A 24,090-nucleotide genomic window follows, 5' to 3' on the forward strand; every position below is an offset into this window, starting at 1 on the left:
GTAATTATCCCTGCTATGCCTAAGTTTTTTCATTATAATCTGCTCAAGGTTACAAGTTAAGTGCCAGAGTAGACTCAAATTCCTGCTATAACAACATCAAGGTTCAAGCTCTTGTTAAGTGAAAGAGAAAAGATTTGTAGTATAATGCAAATATAGTACAGAATAATGGTATAGTGACTTGCCTTTTTATGAGATTTTACTATATAATAATAATTCTTTAAAAAAAACTTCCAGTGGCCTTTTATGCTAGGAAAAGATTGGGTAAACAAACACTCAATTTGTAAAGTTTTCTTACTTGCCCACCCAACTTGTACACGAGTATGATAATGAGAAAGAAGGGTGTAAGAGATAATTACAATCCTTAGTAATAATGAAATTATGCTTTGCCTAACAAACAATATTTCCCCTCACTGGTAATACACGTTAGTTTTCATACATATAAATTGCTTCTGCTCCCATTCCCCTTTTTAATTATGGGAAAAAGCAAAGAAAGACATGAACAAACTCATGGTAGGTGCACTTCTTTAAACAGGATAACTGTTCCTTAAATAACTGAAAACACATAGTCTTAATCACTTTTATTTGACTTGACAAATAAATACAAGAGAATGGCTGTGAAACCACTGGCAATATAGTAAACTTTAAAGAATTTATTTTGACTTGATCCACTTATGTTTCTCAGAATGGGAATATATACATTATTCACCAATAAATGCTTAATGCTTTAAATTTACAATTACCTTATTATTTGCAGAAACTTGGAAATCATTCCAATTAAATGGAAAAAAAAATACAAAAATTTTTTTGTTCTTATAATTAATTCAAAATATATTTAAAATATTTCTACAGCAGCCAAAACCTTTAACCGAAAAATTCAGAACTGCAGTCTCAAGCTTAACAAAATGGCCACATTCTAATTTAATTAATTATCTTGATGATTAACACAGGAAAAAAAATATGGTGGCTCCTAAAACAAGGCAGACTAGCAACAGGTACAGTTTTCCTTTGTGGGCACTCAAAGCTGTCTTCATTATTTATTTTTATTTCATCTGTTCAAACACAGACAATTGCTCCAACTTTAAAGAAAGTTTAAATTGACTTTTGACCAATTTAATATTTAATATTGGTGATGCTTGCTAAGATTTAAGAACTCCAACAATGAGAATCAGAAAATGACCACAATTAAAATAAAATTATCCTAAAGGACTTCCTACTACACAGCGTAATCATCTGGTATTCAATAGTGTTTTTGAATTACATATTTTTTCACAAACATAGCACCTCATTAAATACCTGGTAAACCACTTTGCAATCACAATAAGGGTTGGGAGACTAAGCTCCAAAGAGAATTATGTAATTCGCTTAATATAACATTGCAAGACAAATCTCAGGCATAATCAACATTAGGAATGCAGTCTGTTGGTTCCCACACTCTAAGGGGATGCTCATCTATATGGGCACCATCTTATTAAGACATGGTACTATGCTTCCAAAATCCACAGAGTAAACATTGAAATAGACTCCTGCTTTACAAATGATCTAGTAAATGTGCCTGTAAAGCTAAAAAAAATTTCCAAAAGATCAGAAGAGATGATTGATATGGTTATTTTATCTCCTTACCGCAGGTAATTCTGTCAAAAAGATACTGAATGAAGTCCAATCTTAATTTGTAAAGTTTTGGTGTAAAAGCTAATGTATTGAAATCCAGTAAAGTTTAACTCTCATCTAAATTAATGAAACTACTCATTTTCTGAGTTTTCACAAGCTGTACTCTTGACCTGAAGAATCACTTTTTTTGTGCCGAGGAGATGGAGTAGTCTTCGTAGGAGATGGGGATGCAGTACCAGGTGAGTCAGTTCCTCCATCAGAGGTACTTGGTGATGATGCCAGGTGGGGGACTTTCTTTCTTCCAAGGAATCCTCCTCCTTCAAATCCTCCTTTCTTCCGTAACTCCACTTTATTTTCATTTTCATCTTCTGATGACCTTTTCTTGGGTTCTAGAAAACCTTCAGCTATTTTATGCACCTCCACTCCACTATCTGATTCTCTCAAACTTTTAACTTCCGTTCCAGGAGACTTTCTCTCATACACATTACATTCCCCTGTTGCCCGCTTCACTTCAGCTTGTATTGGACCCAAGTTACCATTTTCAGGGACAGCTCTTTCTACATTTCTGTTCAAGTTCACAGTCTGGAAGTCCCTGTAACTGTGAAAGCTCTCAGTCCTCCTTGCTCTTGCTAACAAGGGACTTTCTCTGTAAGGCCTCATGGAACCATAAGTAGCTGCTTCATGGATGGTTTCATGGTGCTGGAGCTGAAGACTGAAATACAGTTAATAATTACAGCTCACATTTCTTTCTGGGATTTTTCAGGGGCACATCTCATTAATTAAACTACCGCTTAAAACATAAATTTTATAATGACTACTATGTCCTTATTTATATATATAAAAATGTATTTTAAGCACACTATATACTGTATGTGTGTGTACAAAATTAACAATGCAAATAATACATATATATTCGCAATGAAGCTAGATTTTTGAATAGCTGAAAAAAGCTGGGGAAAACACCTTTAAAACCAATGTGGAACCAACACAGTTTCAGTATTTGGCCCTTAACTCAGATTTTGGAATTTAAAAAAAATATGGTTCACTAAAACAACATACTAAGGCATTATGTACTTTTAATACAATGACAAAATAAGATTAGACAAGATAATGTAATCATTTTTATTAATATGTCCCTAGGCAATAGGAACACCAGTTCCACATACCATCTAAGGGGACATGTGATTTTTCTAATTTCCTTTGAATGAATTCTTGATCACATAATAGGCATCCAAATTGGCAGCAATTCACAAAATAAGTTAAAGGGCAAAAAATGTTTTTTTATGAAAAGAAACTTATGCATATAGATGAGAAATTTAGTAAAAAGAAAATTAAAAAATTGAATAGCAACATAAAGTATGAATTTAAAATGTACTTTGAAAAATTTGGCTTTAAAGAACTATGTGATTACAATAGCTCAGCCAATTTTCCCAAAGCAATCAATTCAGCTCTTTAACCTACCTAGAATTTGATTCACGAAGACGGCTATGCTGAACCACAGAAGTTGCTGGACTGATGTTAGGAGTAGCGCAGCGAGATGTGCTCAGATCACACTGATCCAGTAATTTGAGTAGCTCCTCTTCAGTCGGACCACCTACATCTTAGGAAAACATACATCACTACAGTCAATCACGTACGTCAAAAGCCTACCCTGTGCCAAACAAACACCTTTCCATATGGAACCTACCCTTATCCTCACTTTTGTTAACCATATCCATGGCAGTGGTCAGATCCCACATCTGAATGCTGCCGTTTGTGTGGCCTGTGAACAAGTAGCGCCTTGGCCTTGAGCCCATCCTACTGGAGCCCTCACATTCTCTCACTGTAAATGAGGATATTGTAGTACAGTCAACAGCTTGGATCTCACAGATTCTGCAAAAGATATTGTACAGTTGTAAACCATGAGGAACAAATTACATTTTATAATTCAGATTTTTAAATTAATTAATTGTCTCTTTGCAAAGTTAGAGTTGACTCTTCCACATATATAAAACAGATTTAAAGGAGTCAAAGAAAGTCAACAGGAATAAAATTCAAGCCTTGTATTCTCCAATATATTAATACTCAACTTTTTCAAAGCATTTTTATAGCTATCTATCTATCTATCTTCATTGATTTTTTTAATAAAAGATAAAAGAACCTGACAAAGAACAATTATCCACATTTGACAAATGAGGAGACCAAGAAATAATGTCAGTAAATGATGTCCCAAAGCCATAGAAGGGTTAACAGAATTGTACTTGATTGAAACATTTATCCCAGCCTACTTCAAAACAAAGTTGAGGAGGCTTATTTAAAAAAAAAAAAAAATTATTAACAATTAGTGCCAGGCAAATGCAAGGTCCGAAAATAAAGGAGGAAGAGGAAATACAACTCATATTAATGTGAGAAACATAGGAACAGAATATGAAGCTTAGCTGAGCTTCCTAGCAGACAGGGAAAAAGATGGTGGGGGGTAAGGGGGGAGTTAATTCCTGCAATGCCCACATATAGCAAGTGACAGAGCCCATCCTGGTCTCATTCCCAATCTCAAGGCAAAAGCTTTTAGTATTTCACCACTGAGTATGAGGTTTGCTACAATTACTTTTGCAGATATTATTTATCAGATTAATGAATTTGCCCTTTATTAAGTGCTAGGATTCTTTTTTAAAAATCATAAATGGTTGCTGAACTGTCAAATGTTTTTTCTGTGTTTATCAAGATCACTTTACTATTTTTGTTAATGTAGTTAATTATTTTTCAATAATATCTGTGAATTGACAAAATATTTTAAAAAATCTAGATTCCTGTTTCTGTTTAAAACTACAGTCAGCCCTCCATGATGTGGAACCCACAGACACAGAGGGCTGACTGTACTACACCAGTTTATATGAGGGACTTACTTAAGTATCAGGGGATTGTGGTATCCACCTGCAGGGGGGGAAGTCCTGGATAAAGATGTCTCACTGTAAATAATAATTAAGAAAACAGTTGGACGAGTACTGGGGGATTGTGGTATCCACCTGCAGGGGGGGAAGTCCTGGATAAAGATGTCTCACTGTAAATAATAATTAAGAAAACAGTTGGACAGCCCTATGCAAATCAATGATGGTAAAACACACCCTCACATCATACACAAAAATAAACTCAAAATGGCTTAAAGACTTAAAAATAAGACATGATACCATCACATTCCTAGAAGAGAACATAGGCTAAGCATTCTCTAGCATAATTCGTACCAGTGTTTTCTGAGGTCAGTCTCCCAAGGCAATAGAAATAAAAGCAAAAATAAATAAATGGGATCTAATCAAACTTACAAGCTTTAGTACAACAAAGGAAACCATAAGCAAAATGAAAACACAACCTACAGACTGGGAGAAAACATTTGCAAATGATGCAACCAACAAGGGCTTAATTTCCAAAATATACAAACAGCTCATACAACTTAATACAAAAAGACAACCCAATCAAAAAATGGGCAGAAGACCAAAAAGGGAACCCTCCTACACTGTTGGCGGGAATGTAAATTGGTACAGCCACTATGGAGAACAGTATGGAGGTTCCTTAAACTAAAAACAGAGTTGCCATATGATCCAGCAATCCTATTCCTGGGCATGTATCTAGACAAAACTCGAATTCGAAAAGATACACGCACCTCTATTTCACAGTATCACTATTCACAATAGCCAAGACATAGAAACAACCTAAATGTCCAGCAACAGCTGAATGGATAAAGAAGATACCTGTATACAATGGAATACTACTCAGCCATAAAAAAAGAATGAAATAATGCCATTTGTACCAACATGGATGGACTTAGAGATTATCATACTAAGTGAAGTCAGTCAAAGACAAATATCATATATCACTTTTATGTGGAATCTAAAATATGACACAAAGGAACTTATTTATGAACTAGAAATAGACTCACAGACATAGAGAACAGACTTGTGGTTGCCAAGGGAGAGGAGGGATGGATTGGGAGTTTGGGATTAGCAGATGCAAACGATTATATATAGGATGGATAAACAAGGTCCCACTGTATAGCACAGGGAACTATATTCAGTATCCTGTGACAAACCATAGTGGAAAAGAATATGTGTGTGTGTGTGTGTGTGTGTGTGTATATATATATATATAAAACCAAATCACATTGCTGTACAGCAGAAATAAATATATTGTAAATCAACCATACTTCAATAAAATTAAAAAAACAAAACAAGCCTAAGTGCATGAAAACAAACATATGAATATGATTTGGCTCTTTTAATTTTTCCTATGGGATAGACTCCTTAGAATTACTTCTTTAAAAGTTTTTACAAGCTTTTTTCCCTGCCTACTTATAAAGCCCTTTCATTTTATTTCTATTAAGAACCTGAACTGTCTTTAAACAAAAAGCTTTGCTTCACATTAGCTTCATAAGGGGCTGATTTCCTATTTAATATTACAAAGTAATTTGTACAATTAGTTTTTTTTTTTGGAGGGGAGGGGAATAAAGCCTAAGGGCCTGGATTTTAAATGAGAGAAAAAAACATTTCCAACCTGGTTCCTTGGCTTATTATCTTTACAACTATAGCTTTTCCTCTGGAATCATAAACTTAAAAACTATAAAACTTGTTTTATCATGCAGAAATTGTAGTTGATTACAACACTCTGCTATTGTTTGAAGTGACAGAACAATACTTAGGGAACAACACTGGAGAGGACATGAGCACTGAAGAAGAATATGAAAGACTACATTGTTAGAGAATGCTGTTATAACAGCAGCTTTAAACCATTTGGCAGCTTCTTCACCTAACACGTACACCAACACTAAAGCGCAGTGACGCATTTCTCCAGATAAAAATTTGGCCTCCAACTACATTGTATGTTCCTAATACATTTTCTTAAAAAAAAAAAAAAAAAAGTTTAGAACACAAAAATCATTTTCTGGAATCAATTCATTTAACAATCGCTGATGACTACATGCAGTGAACTTTGATGGAAAGAAAATTTATCATCTCAAAGACTTTATCATTAAAATATTAAGAAATTAGCAATCACATGCTGAAGAAAGGATAATAGAGAAATTATTTAAAATATCACTAGCATTAGTAACATTAATATAAAAATTTGTAACCTACTTAATAACTAATAGGAATTTTACTTTTTTCACTTTCTTGACATGCAAAAAATTTTGCTTTTAAAGAGGAGAAATGTTACAGCGCAATATGTTTGAGGCTGTAAATAATAATTTTAAGAGAAGTAAAATTTTAGTCAAATGGAAAAGAGGAAACTAACTCCTATTGAGCATCAATTATAGTCAGGGACTATGCAAGGTATTTTGCATGTTTTCACTCAGTGAAATCTTGGCAAGGTAGTTAAAGTTTAAAAGAAACTGAGGCTCATAGAAACAAAGTAAGTTAAGTTGAATTTACATAGCTAGTAAGAGGAAGTGCCAGAATTAGAATTTAACTTGTCTACCATCCAATTCACTGAGTATCTGTTCTACTATCATATCACTAGTCCTTCCTAAATGTCCACAGCATTAGTGAAAATCATAAGTAGATTCTAGAGAATAAGCACTAAGTATACTGTCTTAATTTTAAGTTGAAACAACCACAAGCTAAACAATAGACTTCTCTCTCAAAGATCTGTTTCTGATACCACTCTTTTATCAGTGTCAAATGACTTAACATGTTTTGCAAGACAAATGTGACTTCTGAATATAATATCTTTACAGTAAAGTGTTACCTCTTCCCAGTAGATGAGAGTCTTACAAACAATTTGTTAGTGATGGGAACAACTTTCTGGATAAACACCTGTTGATCATCTCGCTCTCCAAAAGGCCCTTGGGTCAGAAAACAAAATGTCAAAAGTTAATTAAAATTTAACTGGTTTCATTTTTAAAAAGGAACATTAATTTTGAAAAAAAAAAAAGAATTCTTCATGCCTGTCAATGTGGCATTGCATTCCATGTCAAAATCAGACACAAAATGCAACACTACAAGTAGTTCATCTTGCATCAGAAATTTTTTTAAAAAATAAACTCAAAATGGATTAGAGACCTAAATGTAAGACTGGACACTATAAAACTCTTAGAGGAAAACATAGGAAGAACACTCTTTGACATAAATCACAGCAAGATCTTTCTTGATCCACCCCCTAGAGTAATGAAAATTAAAAAAAAATAAACAAGTGGGATCTAATGAAACAAAAGCTTTTGCACAGCAAAGGAAACTACAAACAAGACGAAAAGACAACCCTCAGAATGGGAGAAAACATTTGCAAACGAATCAATGGACAAAGGATTAATCTCCAAAATACATAAACAGCTCATGCAGCTCAATATAAAAAAAAAAAAAACAACCCAATCCAAAAATGGGCAGAACACCTAAATAGACATTTCTCCAAAGAAGACATACAGATGGCCAAGAAGCCCAGGAAAAGCTGCTCAACGTCACTAATTATTAGAGAAATGTAAATCAAAACAATGAGGTATCACCTCACACCAGTTAGAATGGGGATCATCAGAAAATCTACAAACAACAAATGCTGGAGAGGGTGTGGAGAAAAGGGAACCCTCTTGCACTGTTGGTGGGAATGTAAACTGATACAGCCACTATGGAGAACAGTATGGAGGTTCCTTAAAAAACTAACAATAGAATTACCATATGACCCAGCAACCTCACTACTGGGCATATACCCTGAGAAAACCATAATTCAAGAAAAGTCATGTACCACAATGTTCACTGCAGCACTATTTACAATAGCGAGGACATGTAAACAACCTAAGTGTCCATCGACAGATGAATGGATAAAGAAGATGTGGCACATATACACAATGGAATATTACTCAGCCATAAAAAGAAACGAAATTGAGTTATTTGTAGTGAGGTGGATGGACCTAGAGTCTGTCACACAGAGTGAAGTAAGTCAGAAAGAGAAAAACAAATACCGTATGCTAACACATATATATGGAATCTAAAAAAGCAAAAAAAAAAATGGTTATGAAGAACCTAGGGGCAGGACAGGAATAAAGACGCAGACCTACTACAGAATGGACTTAAGGACATGGGGAGGGGGAAGGGTAAGATGGGACGAAGTGAGAGAGTGGCATGGACATATATACACTACCAAATGTAAAATCGATAGCTAGTGGGAAGCAGCCGCATAGCACAGGGAGATCAGCTTGGTGCTTTTTGACCACCTAATGGGGTGGGATAGAGAGGGTGGGAGGGAGGGAGACCCAAGAGGGAAGAGATATTGGGATATATGTATATGTATAGCTGATTCACTTTGTTATAAAGCAGAAACTAACAAACCACTGTAAAGCAATAATACTCCAATAAAGATGTAAAAAAAAAAAAGAAACTGCTGTATTAAAAAAAAAACAAAATTCAAAAAAATATATATATAACATTTCAAAATTATATTTTATGCACTAAGGCTGTAAAAACTGAAGGCAATAATTTGCTTGAGGCTATACATTAAGAGTACTAGAAGGAGACCTGTTAAAATATAAGCTCTACACTATCTTACTATCTTTCAGAGTATGCTCAGTTTCTTATCACTTCAAGAAAGGGATGTATAAATGAAGTTACTTCATGTATTGATGTCACTTCTTTTGAAAACTTAACATGCAAAATCTTAAAAAATAAAGTACAACTTCATTAAATAGAATTTATCAGAGCCTGTTGTACCCTTCAAGGATTTCAATCTAAAAGGTAAATTCAATTATTTTTACTTTATTGTACTTGGCAAGGTAGGAAAATGGCCCACATGTTTTAGAAAGAATGTGAACAATATAAAGTGTTTTTATGCAAAACTTACACATAAAATTTAGTAATTCTTTTCCCACGATACTCCATAGCTAAATATCAACTCATCATTCACAGAAAGTATGTGATGTACAACACATTTTTTAAAGATAGTATATCCCAAGTTATCTTATGTGAATCATACCTAATTAATAAACAGAATAACGCTCTTATTAGTTAGCAAATACTTATGCTTACTATGTACCACAGTACACGCTTTACAAATCACTCATTTTAATCATCATAACAACCACGTAAAGGACGCACTATTATCATCTCCATTTTACAAATGAGAAAAGTAAGGCACCAACAGGTTAGTTAACCAAAGATCTCTTAGGTTCTACTTGATGCAACTGGAATCCAAACACAAGCTGTCTGGCTTTCACTAAGCTATGCAGTTGCCCAATTCCTGCACAACTCTCTGAAGTCTAATTCTATTGAAATGAAAAGACAGTCCTCACTCAATAACCCATAAACAAAGTCAAAATATTGATGACGGGTGAAATAACTAGGAAAGAGGATTACGGGACTATATCTTCCCTCCCCCTCAAACTTTATTACTGATGTGAGATTCTCACATAACTTCATACCTTAAGTAATTATCCATACCTCCCCTCTTATAGTTTCCCCAACACTTTTGCCCAAATTAGCACCTTTCCTTCAGAGAACACAAAAAAATATCCTTACATCTCTGTTATCTTCAATGGGGGAGAAAGGAAGAGGACTCAAAAATATGACCTTTGAATGTCCTCGCCTTCTAACTAGCTCCATTTCTTCTTTCTTTCACAGTTGTTTCCAGTATCTGTTACTCCATTACCCTTTACCATCTAGACTCCACCCCTACCACCCCCACTGACACTGGACTTTCTATTCTGTTCCACTAGTCTATATGTCTACCTCTTAGGATATTTTTTTAAAACAATGAACAGAAAAGAAAAACATCTCCCTGGCCCTTTTAAACATTTTACATGACTGTCTTAAGTAATTTACAGGGCTGCTTCTAAATATCTTTTATTCACATTACACATGTGCTCCCTGATCTGACACCTGCCTATCTACCTAGTCTCATGTCCTGCTATTCTCAGCTACATACCAACAATTAATGATGTTCTTGACATTTGCCAAACCTGCCAGGTTCTATTGGCCTCTATCCTTTTAACATGCTGTTTTCCCTTCCAGGAATGTCCCTGTCCTAGAACCTTCCACACCTTCACATCTCAGTTCAAATTCCTACCATCACCCCCCGCCGCCTCTCTCAGTTCAAACAATAAGACCTCTGTGAAGTGCTCTGCCTGAACATCGGTTTCTGTCAAAGTTAAGTGGGGATAATATCTACCTCATGAAATTGTCAAAAAGATTAAATGTGAGTGTATGTTACAACACCTAGCACACAGACTAGCACTCTCTCCTGGGGGCTTTCCATCCTATGTACTTGAGCAGTGTGCAAAATACAATCGTTTGCTTTTTATTCCCACCGCTCACTATAGTGTAAGCTGATGTTCACTGCAATTTTTTAGATTTCTAATGCCTGGAGCAAAAGTACTCAATATCTGTTGATGCTACACCTTTAACTTACACAATGTTATATGTCAATTGTATCTCAATAAAGCTGGAAAAAAAATTGTTGTCGAAATAAAACTTTCAGTGCTTATCATCACACTGGGAACTGGGATCACACAGCAATTGATAAAAGTGACAACACTGAGCAGTTCTCTTTCTAAAAATACTAAGACTGTGGTACTGCAATTCTCTTCAGAAGCTTACATGTTTTAAAGGTAACTATTTTGAAATCTTTACTGTGGGAGCAAATATCCCGATGGACATACATTTAATAGTTTCATACATTACAATTCTGATGCACTCCTTGTTTTCCATCAGTGCTATAATTTCTGCTTATACAAGATGATCTACAAGGTGCATTAGTTCTTCCAAATGGATCCTTCAGGAAAATGATCTATCTCCATGAAGACTGTTTGTGTGTATGTATGGTGTAGGGAGAAATTGATTTGTTATAACTAACTTTAACTTTATATATACCCTTTGCTGAAATCAGTAGAGACGTCCTACACTGTTTCCTAATGGATGCCATCAAAACCACTCTCAGTATGTAAGAACACCAGCCCTTTTCCAGCTTCAAAGCTATTTTCAGGTTAATTATTAGCAATGAAGGAACAAAGTATTTCAAGTTTCAAATGTGTACAGCCATCATGGCTTTTAATTATAAACAAAAGTGGTTAGCATTTGGAGATAATATCACTTAAATTAGGAAATGCTAGTAAGATAAAAAATGTGCTCTCAACTTTTATTTATTTATTTATTTTTGGCTGCATTGGGTCTTCATTGTTGTGCGCGGGCTTCCTCTAGTTGCGGCGAGCGGGGGCTACTCTTCGTTGCAGTGTGCAGGCTTCTCATTGCGGTGGCTTCTGTTGTGGCAGAGCACAGGCTCTAGGCCTGTGGGCTTCAGGAGTTGTGGCACGTGGGCTCAGTAGTTGTGGCTCGCAGGTTCTAGAGCACAGGCTCAGTAGTTACGGTGCACGGGCTTAGTTGCTCCGCGGCATGTGGGATCTTCCCGGAACAGGGCTCGAACCCATGTCCCCTGCATTGGCAGGCAGATTCTTAACCACTGCGCCACCACGGAAGTCCTCAACTTTTTAAACAATGAGAAATGATGCTATAATACAGATTTTCCTCAACTTATGATGGGGTTATGTCCCAATAAATTACTCCTAAATTGAAAATATCCTACGTCAAAAATGCATTTAGTACACCTAAGCTACCAAACATCATAGCTTAGCCTAGCCTACCTTAAGTGTGCTCAGAACACTCACATTAGCCTACAGTTGGGCAAAATCATCTAATACGGAGTCCATTTTATAATAAAGTATTGAATATCTCATGTAATTTACTGAATACTGAAAGTGAAAAAGAGAATGGCTATGTGGGTACAGACTGATTCTAAGCACATCACTTGTTTACCCTTGTGGTCACGCGGCTGACTGGGAACTTTGGCCTGCTGCTGCTGCCCGACATCACAAGAGAATATGGTACCACATATCCCTAGCCCGGGAAAAGTTCCAAATTCAAAATTCAAAGTACTGTTTCTATTAAATGTGTATCACTTTTGTACCTTCATAAAGTCAAAAAAATTGTATATTTTGTGACTTTATAGAACTTAATCAGAAAAACATTAAACTTCTGTTTTAAATGAGCTTCAAAGTGAAAATGAAAAAATTTATATTTAAAACTCCTTTTTAGGTTTCTACTACAGATAATATACTTCTTCGGCATTGCCTACACAGTACTTGAAAATGTCCCCCCGAAAGATGTAGCCCACCTATGTCGTTTCCAGAGGAATAGCTTCCATGGCTTTCTGTCTCCTCCAGGGACAGTATCTTGAACGATGCTAGAGGAGTAGAACCCGGCTGAGTAGAGATCATTCCTCTGAATCGTGTTACCGTCCATGTCCGGACATGATTATTATCTGCACAGACTAGGAGAGAAAGAGAGCATACAACAGTTGTTAAATATAGATTATAAAAAATATATATATATATAGATTATGAGAGCACCAACAAAATCACTTTTATAAACATATTTTAACTTTTTTCACTATAATTTACAGTAAACAGATCGTAGCACATTTTGAGTGGCAAACAGATTACTTACCTTAAAATTTCTCTTAATTTGTACCTAGCCAACAAAAATGAGATAATTGAATATGGTTTACCCTGCTGCAAATATAAGGCATATAAGTAAAATCTATGGAGCCTGTAGGGTATGAATTTAGAGAAGGCTAAAAAAAAAAAAAAAAAAAGTGTATGTAAGAGAGAAGATGCTGAATATTTTTCTGTTCTGTGGCTAAACTCCATTGTAAACAAGTTGCCTAGTTTATTTTTTCCAACCATATAAATTGTTTCTGCTTATGCTACTCCAATACCAAACAACCAAGATCAGGAGCTACTGAGAATTTACTGGCACAAATAACATTTGTCAAAATCTTATAGGAACCAGTTATTTATTGCTCATTCACAGTTACATCAAGAAAAATTAAGATTTCAATACTAAAGCTGAGAATTATTTTTATATGAGAGTCTGCATTTAAGAAACATATTCCAATTAGCTTTATTTTAAGTGGGTATATTAAGTGGGTATATATTGAGATATCTCCTAACAAGTAATCTATTTCTGTTGTTTCTTCTGTCTGAATAGATACTCTGCTAAAAAATATAAACCAAAAAAATGATATCATTAATGCAAGAACTGTACGTTTGTGGCATGCCTTAATAAAAAATGTATTAATTTGCCATTTATTATGAACTCATCAGTATCTACTAGGAAAGTATCCAAAATTTCTTATATGCACACAACATTTCCTACTGGATAAAATGTCACAGTTGCATATTTTAAACAAAACTTTAGAAATTTAATTTTGGCAAACAGCAATAAGAATAAAAAGTGTACATATGTTACTTATACAACAAAATTCTCAATTCTCAGGATGCCAGTTTTCTGGTGAAAAAGAAGACATTTACTTCTAGGCTACTGAATCAGCTTCATGGGAAATAATTTCCTAATTTCATTATTAAGCTTACTAGGATTCAGAAAAATAACAAATACTTCTAGCTGACTCAAAAATGCAATTATGGATTGGGATTGGCATATATACACTAATGTGTATAAAGTAGATAATAAGAACCTGCTGTATAAAAAATAAAATTCAAAAAAAAATGCAATTATGCAATTTTGCTAGTATTAATCATTATCTAACATTGCAAACCTACATGAAATACTTGTGTTAAAATGCAAATTTAACTATGTAGTTCTTTGACATCACATCCAACAATAACATCATTACCATCAAAATAATATCAACTGCTACTGAGTATGGCATTGTCATTTAAACATCAAAACAATCTTGCAAAGAAATAGTCTATTTTCTCACAGGACCAAATTACCTCACTTTATACAACATTTATTCATAAGGACTAGGCTAAGTGCTGAGAATAGGGTGGAGAACAAAAGTTTCTGCTGCTGTAGAAACTTATTCTAGAAGAGGGAAAGAGATGATAAATAAGAAACAAAGTGATACGTCTGTGAAGAAAACAAATCAAGATACTGATAGCAGAAAGTGTCTGTTAGAGAGAGGGCTGGCTAAGGAGGGTGGCCAAGGAGGCCTCACTGAGGAGGTATTTGAAATGGGACCTGAATGTCAAGGAGAGACAGCGAAACAAACATCTAAGAAAGAACATCTCAAATGAAAAGAACAAGTGCAAAGGTTCTAAGGCAATTTTCAGAAATAGAAAAGCCAATGAGTTAGGGTATCATGAGCAATAAGAAAAGTGACATGGGAGGCATGGAGAAGTGATTTGAAAGGTGAGCAGGATCCAGAACAGGAAGAGCCATATTAATTTGTTTATTCTATATACAGTAAGAAGCCACTGGAAATCAGATCTGCTTTGCATTTCTTTCTTTTTCTTTTTTTTAATAAATTTATTTATTTTATTTATTTATTTTTGGCTGTGTTGGGTCTTGGTTGCTGCACGCAGGCTTTCTCTAGTTGCGGTGAGCAGGGGCTACTCTTTGTTGTGGTGCGCGGGCTTTTCATTGCAGTGGCTTCTCTTGTTGCAGAGTATGGGCTCTAGGCACACAGGCTTCAGTAGTTGTGGCTCGCGGGCTCTAGAGCGCAGGCTCAGTAGCTGTGGCACACACGGGCTTAGTTGCTCCCCAGCATGTGGGATTTTTCTGGACCAGGGCTCGAACCCATGTCCCCCTGCATTGGCAGGCGGATTCTTAACCACTGCGCCACCAGGGAAGTCCTGGTTTGCATTTCTAAAGATATTTCTGGCTGCTGTGTGGAACATGTACCATAGAGAGCCAAGACAGAAACAGGGAAAGAATGGAGTAACCTAGGGGAGAAATGCTGATTTGAGCTAAGGGGCTGGCAGCAATGGACACAAAGTGAAGTAATCAGACTTGTGATGTATGTTGAAGCAAAGAAACGGGACTTACTGATGTATTACACATATGCGGAGGGCGGGGGGTGGGGTGGGCGGGTGCAGTGAGAAAAAGGGAAGAATCAAGTGTGATTCCTAGATTTTCAGCTTGGGTAAATGAGTAGTGATATTGTGTACTAAGATGGCTTTTGAGACAGAAATCAAAAGTACTATTTTATCTAGGTTAATTTAGAGATGCCTATTAAACATACAACCAAATACTAAGGAGAAGCACTGGATATACAAGTTTGGAACTCTGTGGATGGTCACAGGTGAAGGGAAAGTCTGGGAGTCACTGGCATGTAGATAATAATATTCAAATCACCAGGGAAAGCACAGACAAAGAATGGAAAATCTAGAAAGAGATCCGAGGCAATCCAATACTTAGTAACTGGGCAAAAGAGGAGGAACCAGCCATACAGAGTGAGAAAGACTCCTCAGTGAGGCAGATATTAGATGAGTACTGCTCTATGAAAGATTAAAAAAGAGACTGTTTCAGAAAGGCATAATTACATCCAAAACAATGAGACATTCAATAAAAGCATATTCATCCATCCATCCATCCATTCATATATGGACAAGGTATTTCAGCTCCATTTGGTGTTTAATTAGTGAAAGATGCATCACCTTTTTATATTAGGTAGTCCTCATATAAACGAAGTTGATATATGAAAATGATGTTTATAAAAATTTAAGTTAGGCAGGAACTGATCTACAAAAGATTTAATGCAAGATTGTTTTAAAAAAGCAAACTACTGATACACCTGACAATTCTTTTTCATAAACTCTTTCAGAAATCATCTATCATAGACAATGAATCTCACGATGGGATTTTACTTTGTGATCATTTTATTTTGTGTCAGGCTAATTTTGCTTGAAAATCTGTAACTAATTTTTTAAGTATCGAATTAGTATCTAAATGTCAGAAAAATCTATGACTATGAAGAACAACAAACCCACAAATGTTATTTTCTTCACATCTCTTTACACATTTTACTAATTTTTAACATTAGTAGTTGATGTTAGTTAGACTACTAACATTCTACTAACTTTAGCATTAAACCTTAAGACAATACAACCAAATTTGTATTAAATTCATACTTGAAAAATTTCTCTAATAAAAAATTCTTCAACAGGATTATGATAAATATTCTGAAGTAAAATATGCCATAAGAACAAAATATTAAAATAGAGAGTAAATAAAAGATATGATGCCTTCTAAATTTATTTATACTACAACCAGACAATATCAAAGAAACCTTAGAAGACAATCATAGTATTTCTTCAGTTATTAAACTTTTCTACCACTTTTTCTGGTATGTTTTTCTTACATAAAACACTAATTTTATAGTCTTTTAATTTGTAGGAGTCTAAAAAATAACACCCAAGGCAAGGTTTTACATTACATGAGGTAGACCTCCTTACCAGTACTAATAAAATCACTTTACCTGATACAAGATGCTTCTCTGATAGCATGATTTTTGTGACAGGACTTCGGTGAACTGTGAAGGTCTGAAAAAGCTGAGGGCCTGACCCAACCGTCTCTGGGTGCTGCACAATTACTCGTACTGCTCCAGAGCTCGTACCATAGGCAATCTCAATCCAGTTACCACTGACACCTAACCAAAATCAAAAATTGAAAGGTGATATAATAGAAGACAATAAAAAGAAAGCTGCCCTTGTGAAGTGTTCCCTGTGATAGAAGAGGCAGAGCTGGATTCAGCACTTGTATCAGCCCCAAATCCAGCTCAGCAAAGAAATCTTAAGACTTCTCTGACCATCTTAAATTCATTATTTCCTTTACAAATCTTTTCCTAACACTCACTCCAATATAGAATTGTTCGCTCTCTCCCTTGTACTATGTATTAGGTTCTATCAGAGGAACTGTCACACCCCAATTCTCTATTTCCATGTCTATCTACCGCTACTCTTTATTGATAAGAGACTGAATCATAATCATTTTTAAACCTATATCACCTTACAGAGTGCCTGAGACATAGCAGGTACTCATTAAATGTTTAAAGAATAAATCTGACATGCTAAGAACACCACTGACACAACACAGTATTCCTAAAGCAATACTCCATATTACTTCTAGCCTCGAATGACCATCTGTTTTACTTCTGCCACAATATTGAATCTTCTCTTTGAATAATCAAGTAATCCATCTATTATTCAACAGTTTCAAAACTGTTAACTATGGAAAAATATACCCATTATATTGCTTACATCACACTTACCTATGTTGTTCTCTTCTAATTATATAAAACTAGCTCATGATGTCAGGTTCATCTGTGGCTTTTTTTTCAAACAAGTGCCCAGATTCCATCATATATTTAAGACAGAATGGAGTTCAGTGACCTACGTTCCTTAAAAGCTTCACAGAGAACCTCTTAGCTTTGATAGCTGTTCTTTCTGATTCACCTGAAAATACTGGAATCGAAGGAGAAAGGGCATGCTATGGAAAACACTTCTCAAAACTTAAAAGGCAACTCCATTCTTGTGTCTTAAAAGAAGACACTGCCACCACAAAAGAAGTTTTATTCTCCCTTCTTAATTAGACTTGGGGGTGGGGTGGGGAGGAGGGGAGCATATCTCATTCTAGAGCAGGGGCCAGCAAACTTTCTATAAAAAGCAAACAGTTTAAACTTTGCATGCCACACTGTCTCTGTGACAACCACTCAACTCTGTCACAGCCAAAGACAAAACATAAAACTATTAATAAAAAGAGCATGGTTTACTGACCTCTGTTCTGGAGCAACATAGTTTAAATCCTACAATTTCAATCAAAATCATCTGTGCACACCAGAATCTTTCTTTCTTTCATACCCAAGATAATGATTTATCGCAATGCATTCAATGAAATGATTATACAAGTAACATATTCAAACTATTAATATTACTAGCCACATGTAAATATTTCTTAGAATTCCTTTCATTACAGATAAATTTTGAATTTCCAATTTATGTTTATCTTTCACTCTAGAATATAAAAATTCTTAATAATTTACAGAGCTAGTTTGTTCATTTCATTGCAATGGCCTTTGAAAAAGCAGTAAGTTATGGATACTGAGGTTTTCCAAAACTTAAATTTAAAATTTCCCAGAGAAATAAGCTCATTTTCCAATAGAGATTAAAAGTCTAAAAGCTTCTGTTGTTGTTATTGTTGTGAAAAAAAATAATAAAGCTCTTAATTTCAAAATGAAATCAGCTGTCATAGGAAGGTAAATGTGCAGGTAAGTGTTAAAAATAATTTTAGTTATTATTATTATAGTAGGGCTTAACAATACAATTCAGAAGAGGAAAAGTTCTAGCTTCCCACCTCAGATTATGTTTATTGGTCACGTCTGACTTCAGTATAAAACCAAACATAAACTTTAGACTAAAAGAGATGAAATCCTCAGCACTGCGGTTCACCAAAACAAAGGGCCAGATTAGTGTTAGAATAAACCAACGAATAAACATACATTCTCAAAAGAACTGCAACCATTTATAATAATTTTGCTAGGCACTAACTTGTTTTGGGTGTGAGGTAAACACTCAGAGCAGTAATAGCATCATTTGAAGGATCATGATAAAGTTCAGTTACAAGAAGATCGTTATCCTTCATTCGCAAAGGGAACTTCTGCATATCTAAAAAATAAAAAAAATTAAATAGCATTAAAATAAATAGTGAATCTATTTAAAACTAAAAAAGGTAGTATTTTCTTGTTCTCATTTTAAAAATCATACTAAATAGGACCATACTAAGTGTCTGAACACTTACCTATATAATATATTGATCCATTGTTACATCCCAGTAGAAGGAACGACCCAGCAGTGTCATAACTAGTTATAGGAACAACGTCTTGAACCTGATATAGTGAGAATATTGTTAGATGTCAGTTATCAATTACAATCTATATTTTCTGCTCAATTTCCTCAAATTTTTGAGTCTTTTAATAAATAGGATACTAATATCCGATTTAAGTAGGGCTTAGAAAATACTTTCTTTACACACACACACACACACACACACCCCTCCAAGGGGAACTCTGACCTTTTAAAGCTTTTTTAAAAAATTTTTATTTCCAACAGCAGCACTTTCCTTTCAGAATTTACTCATCTCCTTTTTCTGCACATGACTGTGAGGTCACAGCACACTTTAGGACTGGAAAACCAAGTCTGACCAGGCCCCTTTCTCCCTTCTCTCTCTCATAGAAGAGATGAAATGACCTGCCCAGGATCAGAACTAGAAAACAGATCAACCGACTTCCAGATAGCACTCGCTCCCTTGGTAATTCATTACCATTTCTTTGAAAAGGTAGTCTTCTCTACTTTCATATTCCCCACTAAATACTTCACCTCTATTTCCTAGGAAATGGCCAGACAAACAAGTTCTCAAATGCTTTTATTTTTTCAAGTACTAGAATAAAAAAATCAGTTTTCCAAGCAAATCAGTCTAGTTACAAATTAATGAATGCCTATGTGTGTGCTAAGAGAAAAGCAAAGGGCATGATTTTTACTATAAAACAAAACGAAAAACAAACAAAAAGTGTTATTGTACTGGCGATGAGATCAAACTGAATCATCCCTATGTACAGCCGGGCCAGACATGCATGTGAAAGTTTACACACAACATTTAAATGAAACACTTTTTATGTACCAGATATTACCCAGGTGAACAAGTACTGGAATGGATAAGGGATGTGAAATATCACTTTTGCTCTGTAGAAGCTTAGAAACTTGTGGGCAAGAAAGACAAATAAAGACAATTACAATGTGATAGGCACTAAAATAGGGTGTGCAATACAATCATAGAAGAGGGAGAAAGGATTCCCACCTCAACCCCAGTCCAGGGAGAAGCACAAAGATCAAGGAAAAGTTCAAAAAGAAAGTAAAGCTTGACAACTAAAAAACTAACTAGGAGTTAGGTAGAGAAAGGGAAAAGCACACTTCTGACAGAACAGCAAATATAGCAAAAGAGTCTAACTAAAAACACAAATTTAAAAACAGCTAAAACTTGGAAATAATGATTCCAGAAGCTGTTCATGTCCATGACCCTAATTTCTGTGTGTACCTTCTGGTGTCATGCATGGTTGTAAGTTACACTAGAAATATATCTGCAAAGACTCAATGACCACCCCCAACCCCAGGTCAGGTTTCTGTCTCATCAGAGCCAACAAGTTTTGTAGCAGGTAAACACCGACAACTTCTCAGTGATATGAGTAAAGATGTCTGAAAAATGGAGGGAAGGCTGCTTCACTGACCAATTTTCTTAAACCAAGTGCATCGTTTTAGCTCCAGCACTCCAGGAAGAGCTTCAGTTCTACCCAGAATCTTCACAGTCAGAGGACGGGGATAGGTAAGGCCATGAGATTCCTCTCCCTCTGGACCCATTTTTCAATGAAAGAGCAGCAGCAGCCTGGAGCTTTCCCAGGCACGTCCAAGACAGATATCTGACCTTTGGTTCTCTGGGAGGAGGGGCTCCAGGATTAGAGCCTTCCTACCTCTTTTCCTGCAACCCCTGAACATGTCCTGCTTTTCTCCTCATGTCTACCCCTCAGTACAAGGAGAACAGGGAAAGCAGAGGATAAGTAAAGTTAGGTTACAGAGGAGTTGGTACTAAGTTCTTCTCTCCCAGCATAAGCAAGGAGCCAGCCATTTCAAGGCCTCCTCTTCTTTACCCCAACAGCTTCATGTCAGGAACCTGAGACACCATACTGGTTAGTATATTTGGTTCAGTCATGGTGGTCACAAACCTAAGGTGGAAGTGGGTTTTCTCTCCTAATGTTGCATGCACTGATCATTAACTCCTATGTAAAAATTTAAATGCTTTACATTTTGAAAATCACTCTATCTTCCCAAGCAATACAAGGTCCCTAGAATCCTTTAACCACAATCTCTACCTGGATGATGATCATTTTTTTTAACATCAGTATGTTTTAACCCTCACCCATTACTTTTTAAAGACTTATTTAGATTCACACCAACACATCGACAAATTCGTTGGCTACTCATGTTTATTGTATTCCACTACTTCCTCTTCTAAGTATAAATAAACTTATCAAAGGGCATCTCTATAGAGGTCCTTCCACTGAAGGTTATAAGTGACAAACTTTGTATTATCTGAAAACATCTCTCATTCATGTTTGAATGATAGTTTTGCTGGATGTGAAATCCTAAGTTGAAAGTGATTTCCCCAACTAACTTGAGAAGAGCCTATTGTCTTCTGGATTCTACTGCTGGCGATGAAGACTCTGTTTTAAGTCTAACTACAGTGTACCTGTCATTACTCTGCGGACACCTTTATGATACTTTTATCTTCTATTATTGGCTGGCCAAAAGGTTCGTTCAGGTTTTTCCGTAAGAGCCTATGGAAAAACCCTAACGAACTTTTTTGCCAACCCAACACATCACCATGTGTGTAAGTGTGAATCTGATTTTATTTAGCCTTGATGTATTTCTTTAATCAGTAGAGTCACGTCTTTCTTCAATTCTCCAAAATTGTTAGCAATTATCTTTTCTAAATTGCCCCATCTCCACTGTTCCTTTCTGAAAGTGATTTTCTCATTTCTTTTCATATTTTCTCTCACTCTTTCTTCTTCAGTGTGAATGATTTTTTTCAAATGTTTCTGTCAATTCATTGTCTGTTTAGCTGTCCTTCTATTTAACACATTAAGTAAGAGTTTTGTTTTGTTTTTAATTTTCAGTGACCTTTAAATTTCTAATCTTTCATTTTGCTTCTTTTCTGACTGGTCCTATTCCTTCATTATAGTCTAGTCCTTCTTCTATCTCATTAAATAACTTCAGAAATTTATTCTACATTAGTTGTCTAATTGTTCAATTATTTTCAGCTTTGGGACACATTTGTACTCTAACTACTAACATTTGATGACTCTGCTAACATTTGATGACTTTCCCTCATTTGCTTTCATGTTTTATGTGTAGTTTACAAATTTGGGGAGGTTATGGGCTCACTTTCAGTAGAAAATATTTCTTCTGCAGAGTCCTGTGTGCCATATCTTGTGAAAGTTCAGTTTCATGTCCACATCTGGAAATGCAAATGGCCTAGACCAGCTTTTTACATTAATTTCTCAAATTGGAGTTCCCATACTTACCTTTGTGTTTTCAATTCACACATTTGTACTCCTAATTTGATTATTTTGGTCTCAATTTCTCATTGATGGTTTTCCCCTGCACCACCTCTCCCCAATCCAAGACACTAAACACAGGTCAAGCTTTCTTGTTCCAAAATCGTTGAGCAAAATGTTCCCATTCTTCTTCTCAGGGACTGAGGCAGATCTTTAAAGCTTCAGCTTTTTGTAGGAGGCTGGTTTACACTGTCCCATGAAGCCACGCCTCCTATTCCCGGTAGAACCCCAGACCCCAGAGCCTTTACTCTGATACGTGACATGCAAATATGTATAAACAAACAAACAAAATAAATGTAATTCAATACTTGATATAGATACAATATATGCTGTTTTAGTATTTTTACCCAATATTTCTATATGTCAGCTGATTTAGCTATGTTACGGTAAATCCTAAGTAAGCAAATATAACATACTCAGGGTAGTGGTCAGTACATAATGGACACCAAAATGTCAAGTCTTCTTACCAATAATTGATCTAATTCAGCTACGTTACTGTAAATCCCAAGTAAGAAATACAACGTACTTGGGATAGTGTTCAGGACATAATAAGACACCCAAATGTCAGTCCTCTCCAATGAATTCTGGGCCTAAGATTCCAATGCCCACCTTATTCTTGTTCCTAACTTGCAGGGGTTCATAAACCTATTACAAAAACAAAAAACAAAAAAGTAAATCCCACCAAACCCTACTTGTGACATCAGTGCTACAAGTGCATCAGAGCACAAAAGAAGAGAAGCTACATCAAATAAGCCTCCCTAGCTCTTGTCCAGCACAGCCCATAAGACCACAGAAAGTCACTTTGACTCCTTGTTCCCACAGCCAGTATTTCCTCCTCAAGCTCGTCCTCCACTGTTCATTTAGAGGCCAGGCTGTGGCTCAGATGCTGACCCCGGCTGAAGATCTCTCGTCTTTCAGAATGAACACAGACAGAGCTCTCGGATCCTTTAGGAATCAGAATACACAATGACTTTCCAGGACTAACTTCCAACACTGTCTCTCTGTTTTGATATGAGAATGAAACATGTATAATCTATGTTTCCAATACACATCTAAATTTAAACTTGAACAACTTGGGAAATAATGCCTAAAGTTACTATTCTGCCACGTAACTCAGCCTAGGCCATGTATTTGAAACACTAATTCCTTATTACTAATCTTCTGAAGTCTAATGAAGAGGAATTAAACAAGAAAAAGAAGAAAACACTGAAACTTTCCTTCTAAGAAATAATTTTCTTTTTTCTTACCCAAATCAGATACAATACTCTTGTAAAATTTTCATTAACATTTTATTGAACCTGTCCTAATAAGAAACTGCTACACCAAAATATCACAACAGCTTTTAGGCTCAAAAATGCTTGCTCTCTTGCTCTCAGGCTCGTTTGTCTCACTCAAATACCTCAAATCAATCTCGGCTATACAGCGAGAGTCGTCACAAACTACACTAGTTGTCCTGCGTACCTTCCGTGTCACTCATGGGCAGAACTGTTGCCAAAGGCCAGATGAGAACCCGCTCATCCAGTGCCACAGCAGCCAGCCTCAGGTCAGAACTGTCTGCTGAGGTCTGCAGATCAGACA

At 35.7% G+C, this 24,090-nt stretch overlaps 1 protein-coding gene across 1 annotated transcript in view; it reads right to left on the reverse strand.

Moving 5' to 3' along the window:
* Positions 1-611: 611 nt before the first annotated feature.
* KCTD3 (potassium channel tetramerization domain containing 3) overlaps positions 612-24,090 on the reverse strand; it is a 63,229-nt gene continuing 39,750 nt past the window's right edge. The window contains exons 11-18 of the mRNA XM_068541820.1: positions 19,146-19,233; positions 18,896-19,012; positions 16,828-16,998; positions 12,721-12,876; positions 7,321-7,417; positions 3,296-3,480; positions 3,070-3,208; positions 612-2,320 (exon numbers count right to left, since the gene is read on the reverse strand). Of these exons, the coding sequence (XP_068397921.1) occupies positions 1,759-2,320; positions 3,070-3,208; positions 3,296-3,480; positions 7,321-7,417; positions 12,721-12,876; positions 16,828-16,998; positions 18,896-19,012; positions 19,146-19,233 (1,515 nt within the window). The 3' untranslated portion in view covers positions 612-1,758. The remainder of the gene's footprint in view (positions 2,321-3,069; positions 3,209-3,295; positions 3,481-7,320; positions 7,418-12,720; positions 12,877-16,827; positions 16,999-18,895; positions 19,013-19,145; positions 19,234-24,090) is intronic.

This window comes from Eschrichtius robustus, chromosome 3, assembly GCF_028021215.1.
Source record: "Eschrichtius robustus isolate mEscRob2 chromosome 3, mEscRob2.pri, whole genome shotgun sequence".
In the NCBI taxonomy this organism is placed as follows: domain Eukaryota; kingdom Metazoa; phylum Chordata; class Mammalia; order Artiodactyla; family Eschrichtiidae; genus Eschrichtius; species Eschrichtius robustus.